Source organism: Pristiophorus japonicus, chromosome 5 (assembly GCF_044704955.1).
Source record: "Pristiophorus japonicus isolate sPriJap1 chromosome 5, sPriJap1.hap1, whole genome shotgun sequence".
Classification (NCBI taxonomy): Eukaryota; Metazoa; Chordata; class Chondrichthyes; family Pristiophoridae; genus Pristiophorus; species Pristiophorus japonicus.
The window spans coordinates 176,503,493-176,527,964 of NC_091981.1; the positions used below are offsets into that span (position 1 = coordinate 176,503,493).

The 24,472-nt window shown below is 42.7% G+C and overlaps 1 protein-coding gene across 5 annotated transcripts in view; it reads left to right on the forward strand.

Annotated features, from left to right (window-relative positions):
- tex10 (testis expressed 10) overlaps nucleotides 1-24,472 on the forward strand; it is a 193,171-nt gene that overhangs the window by 156,439 nt on the left and 12,260 nt on the right. For all 5 annotated transcript variants that reach the window (XM_070881113.1, XM_070881114.1, XM_070881111.1 and 2 more), the window contains 3 exons: nucleotides 17-97; nucleotides 7,066-7,247; nucleotides 15,012-15,222. In XM_070881113.1, the coding sequence (XP_070737214.1) occupies nucleotides 17-97; nucleotides 7,066-7,247; nucleotides 15,012-15,222 (474 nt within the window). The remainder of the gene's footprint in view (nucleotides 1-16; nucleotides 98-7,065; nucleotides 7,248-15,011; nucleotides 15,223-24,472) is intronic.

A 24,472-nucleotide genomic window follows, 5' to 3' on the forward strand; every position in this document is an offset into this window, starting at 1 on the left:
GTGTTTTATCTTTCAGGTATTATGCCAGTGTTTATCAGCTATACCTTCCAGAATCCAGTGCTGTGATATCTTACAAAGTGCCATCTGTAAACATCTGGTGAGTCCAGTAACTAGTTGAATTATTATGGATGGATCACTGATTTGGATGACTGATGTGTGTTTTGTGCGTGGTGGGAGGGGGAAATCATGGTCCTTAATTACCTGCTGCATCAGACAGAAAAGATACATACAAGGATGGCACAGTGTGCTGAGACACCAACTCGGTGCAGCATATGAAGTATTATGATCTTCTGACTGTCCCACTCCATCAAGTTCACAACTTGAGACTTATTGCTGTGGGAAGGCAGAAAGTTGAAACCAGACACTTCCTAACAAAGTGGTGAAAAATCAGGAGGATTGACAAAGACCAGTGGTGAAAAAAGAACAAAAGACAACAATCCTAAAGCTTCGTAAGTTACAAATGTAACTCATGGTCACTGTGGTCTCCTGGACTAGTTTTGATCGCCTAGTGAGATTGGAGAGGAATTTTTTTTTCTTTAATTGGCTATGAGACTTTGATCTGTTTTTTTTTCACGTCTCGCAGAAGAATACATGATGGAGTATAAAAGCAGGGGAAGTCTTGCTGCAGCTAAACAAGGTATTGGTGAGGCCACACCTGGAATACTGCATGCAGTTTTGGTTTCCATATTTACGAAAGGATATACTTGCTTTGGAGGCAGTTCAGAGAAGGTTCACCAGGTTGATTCTGGAGATGGGGGGGGGAGTTGGCCTGTGAGGAAAGGTTGAGTAGCTTGGGCCTCTACTTATTGGAATTCAGAAGAATGAGAGGTGATCTTATCGAAACGTCTCAGATTATGAGGGGGCTTGATAAGGTGGATGCAGACAGGATGTTTCCACTAATGGGGGAGACTAGAACTAGAGGGCATGATCTTAGAATAAGGGGCTGCCCATTTAAAACTGAGATGAGGAGAAATTTCTTCTCTGAGGGTTGCAAATCTGTGGAATTTGCTGCATCAGAGAGCTGTAGAAGCTGGAACATTGAATAAATTTAAGACAGAAATAGACAGTTTCTTAAACGATTAAGGGTTCTGGGGAGCAGGCAGGGAAGTGGAGCTGAGTCCATGATCGGATCAGCTATGATCTTACTGAATGGCGGAGCAGTCTCGAGTGGCTGTATGTTCCTATTTCTTATGTTCTTATGTCACCTAGGAGGTAAGGAGTCTCTCGACTCAATGCATCACCACTGTCTGGGACTGAGTAGGTAGACAAGCTGGTCTTTCCCTGTCCAACATTTTCACACGTTCTCGGGTTTTAACCTGGAATGTGATGTGTACTTAGCTGTCAAAAAGCAGAGGACATTCTGAGAAGCATGGTTTCAATACTCCAATTATGGAGATGTTCTACTATAACAGATGTAGAAGAGAGATAATGGAAGGCAGATTGGAAGAAGTGAAGAACCTCCAAGACCGTAAATCAGATTGGGGTGGATGGGGAGAAAGACAGACCTTTGGCGATGGTTGAAATGGAGACTGATAAAGAGCAGACAAAGAAACTTTAAATCATACCCTAACTTCTCGACAGAAAAAAATGCAACAAAAAACATACTGAAAATTTGAGTGGGATAAATAATAAAATAAAACATTATTAGCGAAATGATGAAGCAAAGCTTTGAAATGTAATGTGGAGGCATCAGAATCTGAGTTAACGGCTTTGTTTTGGCCTTTTTGATTATTGAAATAGTGGACCATTGCTATTTTCCTATTAATGGAGCTCCTTGAGTAATAATCTTCTATGGGTGGCATTTACGGGCAGTAGAACAAGAGGGTATTTCAAAATGCAGGCTCTTGACAGTGTTGTATCTTTAGGATTTAGGACTCGCTTTCCTTGGTGAGTCTTCACTCTTGCGGTATTCAAGAGTGACTTTACTACCCCTCGTTACCTTGGTACAAATTTGGTAATCCACCCTGGACGACAAACACAAAATTCTGGTCTGTGAATTATTTTTAAGCTACAGGAATTATTCTTATGCCTTAGCATTTACATCTCCAGTTCTTGATGAGCAATAGAACTTCACATCAGATCTCAATATAGTTTATAAATCATCAAATATAATTAAGATTTCATTTGTTTATTTTTTCTTATCATCGATGTCCTCAAAGGGGAAAATAATTGAAAAAATCTTTAAACTACAGCAGTTTATAAACACAGGAGATCATTGGGATCATCTGTTGCAGCTGTTTGCTGTAGCAATCCAACTACTCTGCTCTAACCAGATACATTTTATTTTCTTCTGCTTCAAATATTTATTCACTTTGGTCTCTGCCTCAATTTGCTGTGGCAAGGTGTTCCATACTTCAGAAACCCTCTGTCTAAAGAAATGTCTCCTTGACTCTCTCCTCACTTTCTTTGTGTCAATTTAAATTTATGGCCCTGGTCACTTAAACCCCAACCAGAGGACATAGACTTTCCCTACGAGCTCAATCAAAACCATGCATACATTTTTTTAAACTTCTATTAAATCGCTTTTTAACTGTCTTTGCTCCAGTGGGAATTGTCCCAATATCTCAAAACTCTATTCAACGACAGTTTCCCATTCCTGGCATCTTTCTACACTCCCTCACTCACCTCAGTCACTCACTATTTAGAATATGAAAAAAAAAATAGATTGAGGCAGTTGCTTGCTATGTTAAAAACATTTTTCTAAATTATGTACTATGCTTGCGAAAGAGAGATAGCTTCTGGTCCAAATCAAGATACAGCTGATTCATATTTGTGACAAGTAGCACACGGACAGTGAAACTATTTCGAAAGTTATTTGAGTTTGATCAGGTTATCCCAGTACAGCTTTTGAGTATATTCTTTGTGGTAATTAGTGATTTTGAAGTAGAAATTTAACAAAGATTTGTGTTTTTTGCTTCCATTTATTCTTGATCTTTGATTTTTTAAATGTAATGTACAAGGAAGCAATAGAATCATGAATATTTATAGCACAGAAGGAGGCCTAATCCCACTTTTCAGCTCTTGGTCCGTAGCCCTGTAGGTTACGACACTTCAACTGCACATCTAAAAACTTTTAAAATGTGGTGAGGGTTTCTGCCTCTACCACCCTTTCAGGCAGTGAGTTCCAGACCCTCATCGCCCTCTGGCTGACGAAATTCCTCCTCAAATCCCCTCTAAACTTCCTACCAATTACTTTAAATCTATTCACCCTGGATGTTGACCCCTTTGCTAAGGGAAATGGGCCTTTCCTATCCACTCTAGCTTGGCCCCTCATAATTTTATACACCTCATAAGGTCTCCCCTCAACCTCCTCCATTCCAAAGAAAACAAACCCAGCCTATCCAATCTTTCCTCATCGCTAAAATTCTCCAGTCCAGGCAACATCTTAAATCTCCTCTGTGCCCTTTCTCATGCAATCACATCTTTCCTGTAATGTGGTGACCAAAACTGCATGCAGTACTCTAGCTATGGCCTAACTAGTGTTTTATACAGTTCAAGCATAACCTCCCTGCTATTGTATTCTATGCCCCGGCTAATAAAGGCAAGTATTCTGTATGCCTTCTTTAACCACCTTATCTACCTGACCTGCTACCTTCAAGGATCTGTGGACATGCACTCCAAGGTCCCTTTGTTCCTCTACACTTAGTGATCTATCATTTAATGTGTATGCCCTTGCCTTGTTAGCCCTCCCCAAATGCATTGCCTCACACTTCTTTGGATTGAATTCCATTTGCCACTGATCTGTCCACCTGGCCAGTTCATTGATATCTTCCTACAGTCTACAGCTTTCTTCTTCATTATCAACCACACAGCCGATTTTAGTATCATCTGCAAACTTCTTAATCATGCCCCCTACATTCAAGTCTAAATCATTGATGTATACCACAAAAAGCAAGGGACCTAGTACTGAGCCTAGCGGAACCCCACTGGAAACAGCCTTCCAGTTACAAAAACATTACCCTTTACTTCCTGCCTCTGAGCCAATATTGCATCCAACTTGCCACTTTGCTTTGGATCCATGGGCTTTTACTTTCGTGACCAGTCTGTCATGTGGGACCTTATCAAAAGCGTTGCTAAAATCCATATATACTACATCAAACGCACTGCCCTCATCGACCCTCCCTGTTACCTCTTCAAAATATTCAATCAAGTTAGTCAGACACAACCTTCCCTGAACAAATCCATGCTGACTGTCCTTGATTAATCAGTGTCTTTCTAAATGAAAATTTATCCTGTCCCTCAGAATTTTCTCCAATAATTTTCCCACCACCGAGGTTAGGCTAACTGGCCTGTAATTACTCAGTTTATCCTTTTCTCCCTTTCTAAACAAAGGTACCACGTTAGCAGTCCTCTGGCACCACACCTATAACTAGAGAGGATTGGAAAATGAAGGTCAGAGCCTCTGCTATTGCCTGTTTTGCTTACCTTAACAGCCTGGGATACATTTCATCCAGGCCTGGGGATTTATCCACTTTCAAAGCTACCAAGCCCCTTAATACCTCCTCTCTCCCTATGTTTATTTCATTTAATATTTCACACTCCTCCTCCCTGATTGCAATGTCTGCATCACTCCTCTCTTCTGAAAACAGGCGCAAAATAAATAATAAAGCAAATACTCGCGTCTATTTTCAGACTGTCAGTTATTGAGTTACAAAAGCAGCCACGTGCAATTTTGTTGAGCGCTTCTGAAACCCTTGGGTCAAAGTTTACATTTTTAACCTTCAACTGCAGTTGATAGTTACATAATGACACTGCATCTTTGGATTATTGGGTTATAGTCAGGACCATCCGTTTACAGTGACTGAATAAGTGAAATTCCATTTCCTTGCATGTAATTCCCAATTTTTATTTTTACTAGTGTTTTAGGAATTGAATTCTGTGATTCTGTCAATTTATTTTTCTGAGAACAAAATCTGTGCCTTGCCTAAACTATACAAGTAAGTTGCTATTCTCAATAATTAGATTCACTGGTTTGTGGTGATTGAATAATTCACATCCAATTTTTATTACATGATTTTTTTTGTGGACTTTAGCCAGTAGTTTGGAGATTGTTTTGTGCTTTTTGACAATTTTGTTGTGAAACCAGTGACTTTGGTTGAGGGAGAGATGCATAAACATGATGTAAGTTTCTTGAAGTATAACAATTCATTGTGCAATATTTGTCATCAAAGATTGCAGACGGAAATGGAGTGACTCCAGATAAACATTTAGATCATGTTATAATTTCTCATGCAAGCATAGAATTTCAAAATATCAAACCAAGGATAATCACTAACCTTTGATTGAGGGCCACAATCCCAAGCAGTGATTTGCTTGAGGGCCATTCTCCTCATCAGCTCTTGGGGAAGCTGAAGCACATCAATGATTTAGATAGGCTGAAGCTTTTATTTTCCCACATTAGGAAAATAAAAGCAAAATACTACAGATGCTGGAAATCTGAAATACGAACCGAAAATGCTGGAAACCGAGTTAGTGTTTCAGATCGATGACCTTTCATCAGAACCGGTCAGCGACCTGAAATGATAACATTAGGAAAATCCTAGCTGTGTGAGCTTTTAGTCACAAATGCATCAACTTATCCAGAAACACAAATGTGGTTAAAGCAGCAAGTGGTGCCGATCACATGGATTACTGGACATTTGTGCTTTAATTCCAATTCAATGTTTCATTACCACTGGTATAGCTGCTCCAAGTTATTAATATTCCTTTGTTGGCACAACCAAGTTGGTGCCAACTACAAAAGAGAGCAATCAGCCAATCACCCAGAAGAGATGGTCTCAGACTAGGAATGGCAGGCATTGGTTGTGGTATAAAAGCAGTTTTCACAAAGCTCCACCAAAATCTCAAGTTTTTAAAGTTGAAACAATTTCTAATCCATATTTTAATGATTTGAAAATAGCTAAAAAGAACAGACTATTCTGTCAGTCATTAAAACTCCCACTGGTGGCAGGTAGCTTTTGGAGCAGTGTCCATGGCTTGCTTTTGAGACCATCCATGGAGCTCTGCCTTCCCCAGCTTCAGAATGATGTGAGCAAGCAGTGAAAGCATTGCTCCTGCTTGCATTACTTTGAAGTGGAACCAACTAACCATTCTTCAGAACAGTGCAAATGTCTCACTCGAGCAAAAGGAAGCAGCCAGGATTCACTGGCACAATGCAGTTGGGAAATTTCAAACCCCATGTGAAACTTCAGCCAATTATGGGAAAAATGGTTGATCTGAACCAAAGACTAGGAGCCTTAAATAGTGAGTGGGAGTTAGTGTCAGCACTTTTATCACTGGTGGGACAGGAATCACTGGACTGAATTGCACCCAGTCCAAGTGCCACCACCAAGGCTTGGAAGGCCTTACGATGAGTACCTGTGTGCCAAACCATATACCATTTATTTCCATTATACTAGATTGAAATTGTATCTTACAAAATTCTTTAACTTCAAAAAAAATCATGATCATTAAATGAAAAATAAATTTGGTAGTTGTGGGATAGTTTCAAATGAAGATGTCCATTTGATCACATCTTTCCTGACTACTAACTCTACCATCATCCCATTACAGCATCTCTGTTCTTAATTGAGTCCTCAATAACTCTCTTCTCAGCAAGCCATTTCTGATGTTGATTCATGGCCCATTGATCATTTATGTTCAAATTATCCACCAAGTGATGGTGTCTTTAATGTATTTTAACAGTGAGTAAACTCCCATTTTCCAATCACTTCCCAAAGCAAACCCTATAGAATATATGGTAAATTGTTGCTTAAACATGTTTTCTTCAAACAGCCACGTGGGATGCTAAAATAGGCTATTGTACTGGGAATCAAAGATCTTGACATTCCTCCTTGTATGTATCTGTTGTTAGCTGATCCATGCATCAGCACTGATGCCACAGTACTCAAGAATTGTCAGTCAATTTATATCCGCTAAAGGAAAGTGGATGAAAATATATTGTTTATTTTCATTTTCCAGTGTATCTGATTAGACTGCTGGCAAATGTTTGGTGTTTGAACAAAAATGTTTAATGCAGAGTAATCACCTGTTTCATAATGTAAACTGTGTTTGTGTCCTCCTCAGGTGGGTGTAAGTCTCTTGCCAGACAGCACGGCAGGGTCAATCCTAAAAGCCGTTGGCCAGCTCATAGATCCAGCCTTTATTCCCAATGAGTGTTTGTTGAATTTTCTTGTTGGGTGTTGCTACAGCCTCCTTTACTTCATACTAACCTTGGAAAGAAACAGCAGAGGAAATGCACAAAAGAGGTAATTAAAATTCCTTTCGAGTTTTCTGCTCACATTCCTCTACATTCAACCATATTCTTTGTTGGTCCAGAAGGCCAGTTTGCTCAGTGTTTTTTATTTGTCTGTTATGTCTGTAATACAGTTATGAATGACTCCACGAGGCAATGTGTTGTACTCAAACTGTAGTGACCTTGGTCCTTTATTCGTAGCTCCAGAGTGAGGCATAGGCGTGGTGGGGGGGCAGCCTTTTATACTGGGCCCTGCACACCTATGCAGGTGACCGTCAGGTCTCTCACTGCAGTGCCCTCTGGTGGACAGCCTCTGCCACAGGGGCAGGAAACCCCGGTCTTCACCAGTTGCACCCTCTAGTAGTGCCAGCATAGTATATACACAGTGTAAACCTTACTGAAAGTACATCGGGTAACAAGTCTCCATCTTATGCAACTATACAGTGACTACACAGAGAGTATATCTATAGTCTGCATATATAACATCCTCTATTAAGTCGTCGCTTGTTAATATTGGGAAGTATAGACAAGCATGTACAGCAGACAATTAAAGAAAAAGAGGAAATAGCAGGGGCTCTGACCTTCATTTCCAATCCTCTCTGGCGACAGGTGTGGTGCCGGAGGACTAAAAGACTGCTAACGTGGTACCTTTGTTTAGAAAGGGATAGACCGAATAATTACAGACCAGTTAGCTTACCTTCGGTGGTGGAAAAATTATTGGAGAAAATTCCAAGGGATAGGATAAATCTTCATTTAGAAAGACATGGATTATTCAAGGACAGTCGTATGGATTTGTTAAGGGAAGGTCGTGTCTGACTAACTTGATTGACCAGCCTCAAACATTCAATGAGGGTAGTGCGTTTGATGTAGTATACATGGATTTTAGCAAGGCTTTTGATAAGGTCCCACATGACAGTCTGGTCACAAAAGTAGAAGCCCATGGGATCCAAGGCAAAGTGGCAAGTTCGATCCAAAATTGGCTCAGAGGCAGGAAGCAAAGGGTAATGGTTGATGGATGTTTTTGTGACTGGAAGGCTATTTCCAGTGGGCTTCCGCAGGGCTCAGTACTAGGCCCCTTGCTTTTTGTGGTATATATCAATGATTTAGACTTGAATGTAGGGGTATGATTAAGAAATTTGCAGATGATACTAAAATTGGCTGTGTGGTTGATAATGAAGAAGAAAGCTGTAGACTGCAGGAAGATATCAATGAACTGGTCAGGTGGGCAGAACAGTGGCAAATGGAATCCAATTCGGAAAAGTGTGAGATAATGCATTTCGGGAGGGCTAGCAAGGGAATACACATTAAATGCTAGGACATTGAGAAGTGTAGAGGAACCAAGGGACCTTGGAGTGCATGTCCACAGATCCCTGAAGGTAGCAGGCCAGGTAGATAAGGTGGTTAAGAAGGCAATACGGAATACTTGCCTTCATTAGCCGAGGCATAGAATACAAGAGCAGGGAGGTTATGCTTGAACTGTATAAAACACTAGTTAGGTCACAACTACAGTACAGCGTGTAGTTCTGGTCACCGCATTACAAGAAAGATGTGATTGCACTAGAGAGGGTACAGAGGAGATTTACAAGAATGTTGCCTGGACTGGAGAATTTTAGCTATGAGGAAAGATTGGATAGGCTGCATTTGTTCTCTTTGGAACAGAGGAGACTGAGGGGAGACCTTATTGAGGTGTATAAAATTGAGGGGCCGAGATATAGTGGATAGGACAGACCTATTTCCCTTAGAGGGGGTCAACAACCAGGGAGCATAGGTTTAAATTAATTGATAGAAGGTTTAAGAGAGGATTTGAGGAGAAATTTCTTCACCCAGATGGTGGTGAGGTTTTGGAACTCACTACCTGAAAGGGTGGTGGAGGCCGAAACCCGCACTACATTTATAAAGTACTTGGATGTGCAGTTGAAGTGCTGTAAACTACAGGGCTACGGATCAAGAGCTGGAAAGTGGGATTAGGCTGGATAGCTCTTTGTTGGCCGGTGGAGACACAATGGGCCGAAATGGCCTCCTTCGTGCTGTAAATTTCTATGATCCTACCAAGACCCATTACCCCTATGCTCGCTGACCTATATTGGCTCCCAGTCTGGCAACCAATGTCCCTATAAGCTGCGCAGCCGCACAGCTCTCTGCCTGTCCCGTGCAGCCTGCGACTGAAGTTTCGCAACTGTGAATAAAGGGGCCGTGCACCAAAAAAAATAAGAGGGAATATTTCTGGCAACGCCTCAACTTAAAATTCTCATCTTTGTTTTCAGATTCCTTTATGGCCTTGCCCCTCCCTATCTCCTGTAACCTCTCCAGTCCTATAACCACCTGAGATCTCTGCGCTACTCCAATTCTGGCATTTTGAGTAACCCTGACTTTAATCGCTCCACCATTGGCAGCTGTGCATTCAGCTACCTAGGCCCTAAGCTCTGACATTCCCTCCCTAAACCCCTCCATCTCGCCACCTCTCTACCTCTCCTCCTATAAGATGCTCCTTAGAACCTATCTTTTTGTCTAAGCCTAATATCTCCTTATGTGACTGTCAAATTTTGTGTGATAACACTCCTGTGACGTGCCTTCGGTTATTTTAATGTGATAAAGGCACTATATAAATGTAAGTTGCTGTTGTTATCCCTTATGGATTTTAGCAGATTACTTAGTAATAATGTGAGACTGACTGCCTTTATTGTTACTTAGCTTATCTCTCCTTTTTTTGAACAGTAGTGTATAGAATTCACTTCCACTTCGTGCAGCCCACAATCGTTTCAACAATTTCTAATTCAGAGTGATTATTTGCAGCAGTTTTTTGTGTCCTTTTGTGCATGTGCACCCTGGACTTCACCCACGTCGGGCTACGCATGCGCACGACCTCCCTGGACTCCATCCCGCGAATGCGCAGACTCAAAACCAGAAGTGGGGCCTGTATCGAGCTCTGTGTTGCTTTGCTGAAGAGCTCAAAGTTGCTGTGCTGTTGTTAACCATGTTGCTTTACTGATTTAGGCCTTTGCCGAAAATATCGCTGTGATTATCTACAGGAAAACTTTTGCGGACTTCTGTGGAAGAGAAAACATTCGGAGGTAGTGAGAGACTTGGGGGAGGGGGAGAGTGGGACTGTGGGGGGAGGGGGAGAGTGGGACTGTGGGGGGAGGGGGAGAGTGGGACTGTGGGGGGAGGGGGAGAGTGGGACTGTGGGGGGAGGGGGAGAGTGGGACTGTGGGGGGAGGGGGAGAGTGGGACTGTGGGGGGAGGGGGAGAGTGGGACTGTGGGGGGAGGGTGAGACTGTGGGGGGAGAGGGAGGGTGAGACTGTGGGGGGAGAGGGAGGGGGAGACTGTGGGGGGAGGGGGAGGGTGAGACTGTGGGGAGGGGGAGAGAGAGGGAGACTGGGGGGAGGGGGAGAGAGAGACTGGGGGGAGGGGGAGAGTGAGACTGTGGGGGGAGGGGGAAGAGTGAGACTGGGGGGAGGGGGAGAGTGACTGGAGAGGGTGAGCGCGACTGCGGGGGGGAGGTGGTGGGAGGAGCGACTGTAGGGGGGAGGGAGGAGGTGGGTTGGCGACTGTGGGGGAGGGAGGAGGTGGGGCGGGCGAGTGGGGGGGAGGGAAGGGGTTGGGGGGGCGACTGGCGGAGGGAGGGGAGTGGGAGGTGAGGGGGGAGGCGACTGGCAGGGAGATGAGGGGGTGGGGGCGCGACTGGGGGGGTGGGAGGAGGTGGGGGGGGTGACTGGGGGGGGGAGGGAGGAGGTGGGGGGGTGACTGAGGGGGAGGGAGAAGGCTGGGGGGAGGGAGGGGATGGCGGGGCGACTGGGGGGGGAGGGGGTGTGGGGGGGCGATTGGGGGGGAGGGAGTGGAGTGGGAGGGGAGTGGGAAGGAGGTGGGGGGAGTGACTGGGAGGGAGGGTGGTGGAGTGAGAGAGAGAGCGACTGGTGAGGAGGAGAGAGACTGGGATTGGGGAGTCAGGGGGACAGAGATAGACTGGGGAGGGCGGGGGGGAGGGACTGTGACGGGGGGAGGGAGATAGACTGAGGAGGCGGAGTGAAAGAGAGAGAGACTGGGGAGGGAGGGGGAAAGGGAGATAGACTGGAGAGGCGGAGTGGGGGAGAGAGACTGGGGAGGAGGAGAGGAAGAGAGACTAGGGAGGGGGAGGGAAGAGAGCGGGGCAGACTGAGAGTGAGAGGGAACTCGGAAGACGGATCACACTCCTCCAACCCCACCCGCTCTCAGTGCGTATGACAAATGACATAATTGGAGTGGATGAAAATTCAGAAGTCACGACACTCACTTATTCACTTCATACCCAATAAACCTGTTAACAATCCGTGACCTGCACAAAGTGCCCCTTCTATGACACGGCGGGTAATGTCAGGAACATGTGCTGGATGGTGGGGGGGCGGGCGGGCGCGGGGGGGCTTGGGCTGGCACGGGCGGGGACTTGGAACAGGGGGACGATCTTAACCTGTGAGAGTGAGCTCTCCCTTGTCTGGAGTCGGCAGTTTGAATGGCTCGAATTACACTTTGGAAAGTCACTGAATATGTAGGCAGGAGCAACTGCTCCTCCAAGGAGATCAATCAATAATCATATCATGTGATCAAGGGGACCCAATCAGAGCATTTCTCTTGTTAATAAGCTCGTTGACTCTATTTCCAGACAATTTTTGGAAAGTATTTTGTTGGTACCTGTGCTATTTCTTTCCTAACCTCCCCTATATTCTGGAATATGGACCATCCGGGCTTGGTGACTTGTAAACTTTAATTCTCATTTACAATTTTAATGAAATTTTGTTTTAAAACATTTGCCATCCTTCTCTGATACTCCTGCAGTACTTCACCTCTCTCTAAAGAAAGACGGAATATTTACTAAGCACATCTGCCATTCTTTTAGTCTCTACTGTAAGATTGCGTTCCTCAATTCTACTGATCTTGCCCAGCAATTGGAATAATTAGGTGGACCAAAGAGCTCAAGATGAATGGCCTTTTATTTTTTTGCTGAGAGTCAGGCAAGTCTGACGTGGGCCGAAAATTGGTATTTATTAAATTAAGCCAAATTGGTCAATTTTGGTCATGTTGCATTTACAGATCAATTTGCTCATGTTGACAATGAATCAAACAACCAATATGTTCAAGCCAGACCATTGCAAATTTTATGATAGAAAAGTTGCATTGAGCAAAATAGTGGTGGAAGGGAGGAACAGAGGAGTACAACTTGTGAACAATTCAGTGCAATATTATTGCAATCAGTTTACCTTTATTTGCATAGTTTATTCGCATTCCTTTGTAATACCCAATAATAGAATTTTGAAAGCTGTTATTCTGATGGATGTTAATTTAAAAATACAAGGTTGGGGGAGGTGGGGTAGAATTGAAACCCAAAAACTTGGGTAAATTTAGAGAAAATCGATATCTCTATTTTGAATACTGGTAAAACTCAAGAAAACAAGCAAGGGACATTTTTTAATTTTAACAAAAGTTAAACTAAATGACATTTCAATTGTTAGCACAGTTCCTGGATACCACTTTTCGGGGTCTCACCAATCAGATTGTCACTTCACCCCTAGATAGCTTTAATTAATAGTTAAAATTACGGAATCTTGTTTATTGCTGTGGCTTCGTTCACTTGCCTGCCACTATGATGATGGAATAATAAAAATTGTTGGAGATTAAGCATTGGGGGTGGGGGGGGGGGGGGGGCAAGGTTTGCAGTTGCAACCTTGCTTTTAGTATAGAATGCCTTGGTGTGTGAATCAAGTCCATCTTTGATTGATGAGCTCAGTCTTTAGGGGGCTTATTGGTATGGTAACTGTGTCCGTGCACTGCTGTCCTTGCTCCATATATAATTCGGAATGAAAGAATTACATTTGCTGTAGTATAAAGACTCACAGCAGAAACTAAAAATGATCCTGATCTTCTCCTTATATTCGTATGAAAACATTGGGAATGTTTTTTCTCAAAACTCAATTGTTTTTTTTTTACTGATTCATTATCCAAAATAAATTTCATTCATCAGTAAAAGTCAATTTTACAAAAATTTATTCGAATGGTCCCTATGCATTGGAGAATTCTATGGGTTCTGTGTGCTTCTGTGAACCATGTATATTTGTTCCTCTCTGAAGCATTTCTGAGACAATTACTTGTAAATGAGATCACTGGAGACGAGATGTTTGCTACACTGTCAAATGTGATTTGTGTCCATTTGTTTCCTGACCCACAGCTAGATAGAGCAATATCGTCTTCATTCACTAATCTGATCACGTTTATCAGCAGCAAATTCTCCAGGATTGTACAGAATCCTCAAAAGATTTTCAATGTAAAAAATATGTTCGGTTTTGAATTTACAGAAGTTGGATTAATTATTTGAATACTGATTATCCTTAGCTTTCAACAGGTTTGCTAAACTTAATTAAGTTCTGCATTAATTTCAAATACATTATTAGTAAACCAGATTTCGAGAAGTCGGTTGAAAATGTTCAAACTCATTTCAGTATGGGCTAATGCCCAGATTCCAAGGTGAAACTTAACCCACTGTAGTTACTCACTAAGCTCTCACTATCCAGAATGTTACAATTGGTCATTCGGCTCACCAAGTCTGTGCCAATGTTTTTTCTCCACAAGTCACCTAGTTTAATCCCCCTCTCATAATCATTCCATATCCTTTTTTCCAAGAGGTTATCTGATTCCCTTTTAAAAGTATCTATGGACTCTGCTTGAACACAGGTTTGTGGCAAAGAACTAACTTCTCTGTAGAGCTTTTTTATGTTCATCTTTGATGCTTTTTTGATTCGCTCATTACCATCTGGCTAACCCGTGTAAAAAATCTATCGTTATTTAACTTGGCATCTGGAAGATCTCTCATCAGGTCACCCCATAACTGTGTCTGTTCATGAAAAAGCCGTACCTTCTCAAGTGTTTCTTCATAACTATTACTCTTCATCCCTGATGATATCCCAGTGACTCACTGCTGCACATCTTTTCGGTTGTTTTTATATCCTACTATAATGGGGTTTCCAAAACCTACATAATACTTCAATTGTGATCGAAATGAGATTGTATACAGGTTGAACTTTTGATTTTTATTTCATTAGATATAAAGAAAATTGATTCACTTTGCCACCTTCAGGGCTTTTTCCTAATTGTTCTGTCACTTTTAATTTGTATATCTAGATTCTTAAGGTTTTTCTACTCCATTTATTATCTTGCCAATGAAAGTGTATTTCCTTTCCCTATTCTTAAATCCAGAATGTATTGCTTTGCATTTTTCTACCCATTCTGCTAGCTTATCAAGGTCCACTTGCAGTTTTTCACAATTCTCACCACAATCGCCAAACCCCCAATTTGATAACAGGAAAATATTGTTCCCTCAGTTTTGAACTCTGGATCGTTTATGAGCATAGCAGCTGTGTTCCAACAAAGACCCCTTTGGAGGAGTACTTATCACATCTTTCCTGTCTGAGAAACTTCCTTTTACCTTTACTTTGATTTTACCTTAACTTCCCACCCTGATTATTCCCTTGTTACCATCCTCACTTTCGCTCCCTTAAGTTTAACGGATGCAGATTTAAACCTTTATGTCGTATGACTGGTGTAACCATTCATTGGCAGATCTGGCTGGACCACATCAAACCCTGCTCTTCCAAAACTGCTCACTATTTCAGAGTTATCCTGGAATTCAAAAATAGCCCCCAGCTTCTTAGCCTATTAAACGATTTAAGAGTGAGTGATTTTTCTTCCCTTTTTTATTTACTGTTTGTTCTGGCATATATTGAAACATTGATGTATTGACTGTTTTTGCAGAGAATTGCTGTGGGGATCATGCCTTGCAGCGCTGGTCCGCATCCCCCGCTTGCTGCGACTGATGCTGCAGAGCCTGCGAGTAAATGGCACCTGCCAGGAGGAGCTTCCCGTTGTTGCACAGATCCTTCGCCTTCTGCTTCAGCAAGCACAGCTTAGGCAACACATGGTGGCAAATGCAGCGCTGGTGCAACAGGTCATACAGGATATCACGGTATGGCAGCCTTTCTTCACAGTATTCCAAGAATAGCAACATCTGGTGTTTTTATGAATACATATCAAGATTTTTAACTAGTCGTATTTATTTTGCTGTTCTGCCAGATACTGTAAATACTCTTCAGAGGAGTTATTGGACAAGTCAACGTCTGCATTTCAGCTTCATTGTCTGGCACCTTTGCTAATCCAATAGTGTGTCTGCGGCTTAAATAAAGTTGTGGTATTTTAGCTATTGTGTATGATTCAGGTTAATATTTAGTATGTTAATTTAGTACAATCCCCATCATTGAAAATGTCCATGTTTAAAATGGGCAGTCACCTAAGTCAGCCAAAAAGCCATAACCATTTGCATTAAAGTCAATTTCTACATTGCCAGTTATAGCGTTTTAAATGCTCCATTTACTTTGCGGAGAAACAGCTGTGCTTACTCGATAGTTCACACCTCTAAGGTTTCTCTTTCATTAAATCCACCTCCATTTTCAGTCCTTCTAGTTTGGCATGCTTTGGAGTGTTCCACTTTGATCATCTTGCTGAATTCACATTCCCACAGGTTTTGCACTGCCAGTCTCTGGCACTGAAAAGGCCACTCCTTTCTTCTGTCAGTCTTTCCAATTTCTGTTCCTCCAGTCTTCATTAGCTTTGCTTCATATGTTCGTTCCTCATCTGTTGCCGTTCGTTCTTGCAAACTTGACATTTCCACATTTTTTATCCGGGCGCATCCAGCCACCGTTGTAGACACAAAAGCTTTTTGCCAACATCTTTCCTGCTTCCATTGAAGAGGGTGAAAATTGGGGAGCAGCAGGTGACTCGTTACGGGGCGGGGGCGGGGGGGAAGAGAGAGAAAATAAACTTTCTTCAGACGTTGCACCGCCATATGCCTTTGCATGAAGGCACCCGATATAAGAACATAAGAAATAGGAGCAGGAATAGGCCATTTGGTTCCTCGGGCCTGCTCCGCCATTTAATAAGATCATGACTGATCTGTTCATGGACTCAGCTCCACTTCCCTGCCCGCTCCCCATAACCCTTTATTCCCTTATCACTCAAAAATCTGTCTATCTCCGCCTTAACCTCTCTGCATCCACCTTGTCGAGCTCCCTCATTATCTTATATGTTTCAATAAGATCACCTCTCATTCTTCTCAACTCCAATGAGTATGGGCCCAACCTACTCAACCTATCTTCATAAGTCAACCTCCTCATCTCCAGAATCAACCTAGTGAACAGCCTCCAATGCAAGTATATCCTTCCTTAATTACGGAGACCAAAACTGTATGCAGTACTCGAGGTGGGAACTGTATTGTTGAGACACTGGCAAAGTGCACTTTGTCACTCAACTGCTGGAAATAATAGAAGACATTTTAAGTGGTATTTAACCTGCCGATTGTATTACATAGGGTTACATAGGATATACGGCACAAATACAGGCCATTCAGACCAACCAGTCCATGCCGGCGTTAATGCTCCACTCGAGCCACCTTCTGTTTTTCCTCATTTAACTCTCTGCATAACCCTCTTATTCCCTTCTCCCTAGCCTCCCCTTAAATGCATCTATACTATTTGCCTCAACTGCTCCCTGTGGTAGTGAGTTCTACATTCTCAGTACTCTCTGGGTAAAGAAGTTTCTTCTAAATTCCCTATTTGATTTCTTGATGGCTATCTTATATTGATGGCCTCTAGTTATGTTCTTCCCCACAAGTGGATGCACTCTCTTTGTATCCACTCTATCAAAACCTTTCATAATTTTTAAAACTTCTGTTACGTCACTCTTTAGCCTTTTTTCAAGCAAAAAGAGACTCGGCCTGTTCATCCTTTCCTGATATATATACCCTCACATTTCTGATATCATCCTTGTAAATCTTCTCTGCAACCTGCCTAGTGCCTCTATATCCTTTTTATAATGTGGCAACCAGAATTGTATGCAATACTCCTAAGTGTGGTCTAACCAAGGCTCAATATAAGTTTAGCATAACTTCACTACTTTTCAATTCTATCCATCTAGAAATAAATCCTGGTACCTGGTTTGCTTTTTTATGCCCTTGTTAACCTGTCTCGCCACTTTTAGTGATTTGTGTATTTGTACTCCGAGATCCCTTTGTTCCTCTACCCCACCCAGACTCGCCAAGTAATAAATGACCTCCCTATTCTTCCTACCAAAATGTAATACCTCACATTTATCTGTGTTTAATTTCATTTGCCAATTATATGCCCATTCTGCAAGCTTATTAATATATTCCTATAATTTGTTGCAATCCTCCTCAGTATAACTATCCTCCCCCTAATTTGGTGTCATCTACAAATTTAGAAATTGTGTTTTTGATTCCAAAGTCTAAATCGTTAATATAAATTGTGAACAACGGTGCTAATATATTCCATCTGACATGGACAATAAAGAAAATGTCCTATTGTAACTCCAGTATTTTACTTCCTTTGGCTTGTCTTTCTGTTTATTCATTTTTGGTGATTATTCTCTTGAGCTTTATTTTGATATGCTATGTTTAGTTCATTTCTCTGCAGGCACACTAATGGAATACCATTTTGCAGATTATCATGTTAAAAAGTTGACCAGCCAATGAGACGATAGGGGACTACATGCAACAATATGCTTGCTTAGTGTGTCTGGATTTTCTTGGCAGAAGTTCAAACTTACTGATCCAGCAATTAGCGTTTTGAGCACTGAAGGAGGATTTTAGCATCAGATCCCAGAAATATTGATGTTTTTTTAAAACTAGAAATCTGAATATTATTTTTTGTGGTTTATATACTTCTATGTTGTAACATTTAAAAGTTAATTACTTCACCGCATTTTTATTTACATGTTTTAATTTTTTTTTAAATCTCCAACAATAATTAAAGTCTGAAGGAATGAACCTCCACACTTGTAAAAATTAATTTTCAGAGCTAGAGAGGTTGTTTGGCAGTAATTAAGACTTACCACATCATTAAAAATGCACTTACACTTGAATGGACAAGCCCTAACATTTTACAAAAGTAGTATTAGAACTGTAGAAACCTACAACACAAAAGAAGGAGACCATTCAATCTGTTGTGCTTGCTGGCACTTTGAAAGAGCAGTTGTGCTTAGTCCCACACCCCTGTTTTTTGTCTGTGTCCCTGTAAGTTCCTCATCCTCAAGTACCTGTCCAACTCCCTTTTAAAAATATTCATGGAATCCACTTCCATCACCTTTTCAGGCAGAGCGTTTCTAGATCCCGACAACTCTTCTCGTCTCCCCACTAGATTTTTTGCCAATGATTTTAAATCTGACCTCTGGTTATTGACCGACTTGCCAGAGGGCACAGCCTTTACCTACTCTATCAAAACCCCCCATCATCTTGAAAACCGTTTGGGTCACCTCTTAACCTTCTCTGTTCCAAGGAGAACAGTCCTAACTTTTCCAATCTCTCTTCATAACTGAAGTCCCTCATCCCGAGTAACATCCTGGTAAACATCCTCTCTACCCTTTCTAAGGCATTTACATCTTACCTGAAGTGCGGTGCCCAGAATTGTCCAGCTCAGGCCTAACCAGTGATTTATAAAGTTCTAGCATGATGTCTTTGCTTCATAATTCTGTACCTCTATTTATAAACCCAAGTAACCCCTTTGTGTTTTAACCACCTTATCCACTTGCCCTGTCACCTTTAAGAATGTGTGTATATGGACACCAAGGTGCCTCTGCTCATCTACAGTTTTCAATATTGTACCATTTATAGTATATTGTCTTTACATATTAGTCCTCCCAAAGTGCATCTCTTTGCACTTTACTACAATGAACGCCATCTGCCATGCTTTTGCCCATTTCACCATCCTGTCTGTCATCCTGAAGTCTACAACTATTCTCATCACTATCTACCACGTTGCCAAGTTTCGTATCATCTGCAAAATTTATAACGCTGCTCTCTATACCAGAGTCCAGGTTGTTTATAAAAATTAAAGAATAATGAATGGGGAACACCATTGCAAACCACCTCGCAGTCTGAAAAACATCGATCCACCACTACCCTCTGCTTCCTATCACTGATCCAATTCCTTATCCTATCGCCACTTTTCTGTTAATTCTATGGGCTTCCATCTTCTTAACAAGCCTCCTGTGTGGCACTTTGTCGAATGCCTTCCGAAAGTTTATACATGCATATAACTGCACTACCTTGATCAATCTTCTCTTACCTCATCAAATAATTCAACCACATTAGTCAGACATGAATTGTATTTAACAAATCTGTGCTGTCTCTCTTTGATTAACCCATGCTTTTCCAAATGAAAGTTTATTTTGTCCCTGATAGTTTCCAATAACTTCCCCACCACCAAAATATTTGCAGCAAAGAATAAGGTCATTCGGCCCAAAGGGTCCATACCGGTGTTGATGCTCCACATGAGCCTCCTGCCACCCTTCTTCATTTAACCCCATCAACATATCCCTCTATTTCTTGTTTCCTCATGTGGTTATCGAGCTTTCCCTTAAATGCATCTTCCCCATACGCACTTCTGTGTTTTTTGAATGGGAGACAATGTTACAGCGTACCTTCTGAGGGAGCAGAGCAACTTCCTGATTTCCGAATTTAACTGCTCATATGCGGTCACCGGGAGTTGCTGTCCGATTTACTCTTTAATAATGGTGAGCGCTGATAGCCTCACCGTTATTTTTACCACAAAATCTGGGCCAATAGTCTCTTGTGAACCATGAAATATATTCAGAACTCTGCAATACCTTTCTAAGCTGTAGCAAGATAACTTTGTTGCTTATGGACTTATATCAGCGGGATCAGCATTTTAAATATTCCAGGTTTTGGTGAAATAGCTGGTTTTAAACTATATTTGATATTATAAAGATACTTGATTTTACGCTGCAAAATATATATTAATAAAAACTAGTAATTGAATATGTATAAGGACTCATCTTATTTTCCCTCACTTGTATATAATGACATATCACATATGTAATTTGACCCTGCCACAAATACGAGAACATTTTTGCACCAATATAGTATTTTAAACCTTTTGCTGCAGTAGGTTTGTGGGGCATTCCAAAAATAGATGAGTCTTTTTCAACTTTTCATAGACAATAAACACACATCTTCCATTTATCTATAAAGTGGTTATGTTGCATCAATGAGAGTAGTCCCCCTTCCCACCACCACCATCAATTAAACATGTACTCTTCACAAAATGAATAGTGAATGAACAGAATTTTTCCAGTACTACTGTGTGATATTAACCACTTAAGCTTTGTCTCTCTAAATGTTTACTAACGCCTTGCAGCAAGATATGTAGAAATTGGAGATGCATCTATCAACATTTACGGTATGGTGTCAAATCTAACTGAGGTGCATTCTTTCGCATTTATGCAGTGGATTAACAAAGTGTTTTTTTATATATAATCTTAGCATTAATTTGAATTCACCTTTATGATTTATGTACATCAGGGGTTAGGTGACATAGCTGGCAGTGATCCATGCCTTTGGCTACTACTATTTAGCTCTGAACACTGGGTTTTATTTGAACCAGGAGGAAGAGACGAGTGGATTTTATTTCCAGCAGCTGTTGAGGATCACAGTTGCCTCGCATTTCAGGAGCTCTTTCTTTGTTTAAATTTGAACCAGACAGTTTTCACTGGTATCAGTTTAGAAACTGAGAGAAAGGAGACAATAGATAATGTATGATTATTTTTTCATATTTTTGGTAAACATGGATTACTATCTTTCCTGTGCACGCTTGGTACTGTCTCGAGACTCTTGGGTCAAAATTCGGTTGCTAACGTCTGCTGCTAATGCTGGTGTTAGGTGTTAACTTGGAGTTAGGCGGTTGGGAGTAGCACTCAGTGCTGTTCACACCTGACGCGAAATTAGGTCATTTTTTAAGGGCATTAAACATAATCATGACGTCAGTACGCTCCTTCACGGCAAACGAGCCAAAGGTGGGTAGCAGAAACGTTACAAGGACACCCTCAAAGCCTCCCAGATAAAGTGCGACATCCCCACTGACACCTGGGAGTCCTTGGCCCTAAGTGGAGAAAGTTCATCCGGGAGGGTGCTGAACACCTTGAGTCTCAACGCCGAGAGCATGCAGAAATCAAGCATGCGGCAAACTAGTCCCACCCACCCCTTCCCTCAACGACTATCTGTCCCACCTGTGACCGAGTCTGTGGCTCTCGTATTGGACTGTTCAGCCACCAGGAGTTTAAGCAAGTCTTCCTCGATTCCGAGGGACTGCCTATGATGATGACGCATGCAACGCCTTCTTGGCGACCTTCTTGCCACATTCACTTTTACCGGCTCACTTAACTGATGGTGTCCATGACATCTGAAGAAATTGGACGGCCCAAGGCGGAGAAACTAATCCGGGACGTTATTTAAACGGAGTTGCAGCCGGGGCTCAGAGGTCTCGGTCAGTGTTGCGTTTGATGCTCATACAGACAGTAGTGTGTTGGCGTCGTGCTGATATTGACTCGTCAGATTGACTACTAGTATCTGGGACACATTGGCTTCCATAAATTTGAAATCTCCTTTTCGCTGTGACCTGTGTCACGTGATGGGGGCAGTGATGGCACACCATGTCGTCCTGCGGTGGCGACTTGAAAGGCGTCGGCTACAGAGACAGCTTAGGGCAAATGTGGATCCTCCCCAGAGAAGAGGTCCCAAGCGGCAGGGCAGGAGGCCATACACATGCAGGGTTTACCGTGCGCATTACTCCTATCTTGAGATGTCCGAGGAGCAGTGCTTAAGAAGGCTGAGGTTCCGCAAGGAGGTGGTCACGGACCTTTATAACCTTCGATAGACATACCTGGCAGCTGACATCGACACTAGGACCTCGCTGTAGGTGGCAGTGAAAGTGACAATAGCACTGAACTTCTATGCTACCAGCACCTTCCAATCTCCTGTAGGTGATATATGCAACATCTCGCAGTTTGCAGTACATTGCTGCATTCACCAGGTGATCAACGCTCTACGGCAAACGATTGAACGATATCATCAAGTTCAGCATGTCAAGGGAAGACCAGGATGAGCGCACCCATGGCTTTGCCAGGCTAGTGGGCTTCCCCAGGGTTCAAGGAGCTATTGATTGTACACATGTGCCATTGAGGGCCTTGCCCCACAATGGAGAGATCTTTCGGAATCACAAGGGATTCTACTCCCTCAACGTACAGCTGGTCTGCGATCATAGGCAGATGATCCTCGCTGTTAATGCCCAATATCCTGACAGTTGCCACGATGCCTTCATCCTGCGGGAGACCGCTGTGCCATGACTCTTCAAGCCACTGGAGGTCATGGCTGGCTCCTGGGCGACAAAGGATATGGTGTGGCCCCCTGACTGATGACACCCCTCCGCAATCCCACCACCCCTGCCGAGCAGCGCTACAACACCAGCCATGCCACAACCCGGGCCATTATCGAGCAAACTATCAGGGTTCTCGAGCAGTGTTTCCACTGCCTTGACCGGTCTGGAGGGGCATTGAAGTACTCATTTGATAGTCTCCATGATCACTGTTGTCTGCTGCATGCTGCACAACCTGGCCATTGAGGGGCCAGCTATTACCACCAGGAATGGATGACCCACCTCGAGGACGAAGACGAGAATCCTCACCGAAGGAGGAGGCTGCATGGCTCATTGCTCATCGATTCCAATGAATGCATCTTAATGTGCTGAATGGCCAGCCTATACACGAGGGCATCAACTCAACACATCCCTACACACCCTGCAACCCTCCGTCTTAAATAATCAGTGCCTCATCATATGAATAATCCAAACTTGGTTTATTGCAAACAAATCTTTTGTGTGCTGATAACAAACATAAGACAACAACTTCATCCCTAACACATCAACATACTCAAAACCCTTTCAAACATTCTCAGTCATCCAAGTGCACCTATTGGCATCAGTTCACTTTGTAACAAGGTAGCCATCTCTGGTGAGTGCCAAACAATTGTTGCATCGTTCATCCAAGTGCAACAATTTACATGAGCTCACATTGCAACCATCTCGGTTGACTATCAAGCAAGTGTTTGGTGCGTCATACAAGTGCAACTAATTTTAAAAGCTCATATTTTCACAAGGTCAGCACGTGTGGCCACCTTTACTTTGTCTTAAAGAGGGTTTTACCACATCTTCCCTTCTCCCCCTCCCACGCCTGCTGCTCCTCAATGGGGTCTCGGGGCCTTCAGCAAGGCTGGTGGTTGGTTGCTGACGTGGATCCGCAGCCACACATGATAACATATGAAATAGGAGCAGGAGTAGGCTACACAGCCCCTCGAGCCTGGTCCGTCATTCAATACGATCATGGCTGATCCGGTCATGGACTCGGGTCCACTTCCCTGCCCGCTCTCCATAATTCCTTATCGTTTAAGAAGCTATCTCTTTCTGTTTTAAATTTATTCAATGTCCCAGCTTCCACAGCTCCCTGAGGCAGTGAATTCCACAGATCCACAACCCTCAGAGAAGAAATGTCTCCTTATCTCAGTTTTAAATGGGTGGCCACTTATTTTAAGATTATGCCCTCTACTTCTAGTCTCCCTTATCAGTGGAAACAACCTCTCTGCATACACCTTGTCAAGCCCCCTCATAATCTTCTAAATTTCGATAAGATCACCTCTCATTCTTCTCAATTCCAATGAGTAGAGGCCCAACCGACTCAACCTTTCCTCATAAGTCAACTCCCTCATCTCTGGAATCAACTTAGTGAACTTTCTCTGAACTGTCTCCAAAGCAAGTATATCCTTTCGTAAATATGGAAACCAAAACTGCACGTAGTATTCCAGGTGTGGCCTCACCAATACCCTGTACAACTGTAGCAAGACTTCCCTGTTTTTATACTCCATTCCCTTTGCGATATAGGCCAAAATTCCATTGGCCTTCCTGATCACTTGCTGTACCTGCATACTAACTGTTATGTCTCAAATAAAGCAATGTGACTGAGTACTGTAGACTTGAGTAAGTGTGACCTTAGTCTCTTTATTCTGACTCTAGAGTGCTGGCACAGCATGGGAGGCCTGCTTATATGCAGTGCTCCCAAGGGATGCTGGGATTCCTTGGGACTTCAACAGATGCGCCCTCTGGTGGCGGTAGAATGCTGGTTATAAGGTGTTGCACCCATAACATCACTCTTCCCCCCCCCCCCCCCCCCCCCCCCGCCAAAAGTCAATAGTACACTTATTTACAGGGTGAGACGATCTGGGGCTTTTTTCTCCCTAGTTGATCGTCTTGGTACAAACACAGGTGCAGATGAGTTGGTTGGGCCTTTGCTGGGCTGCTGGG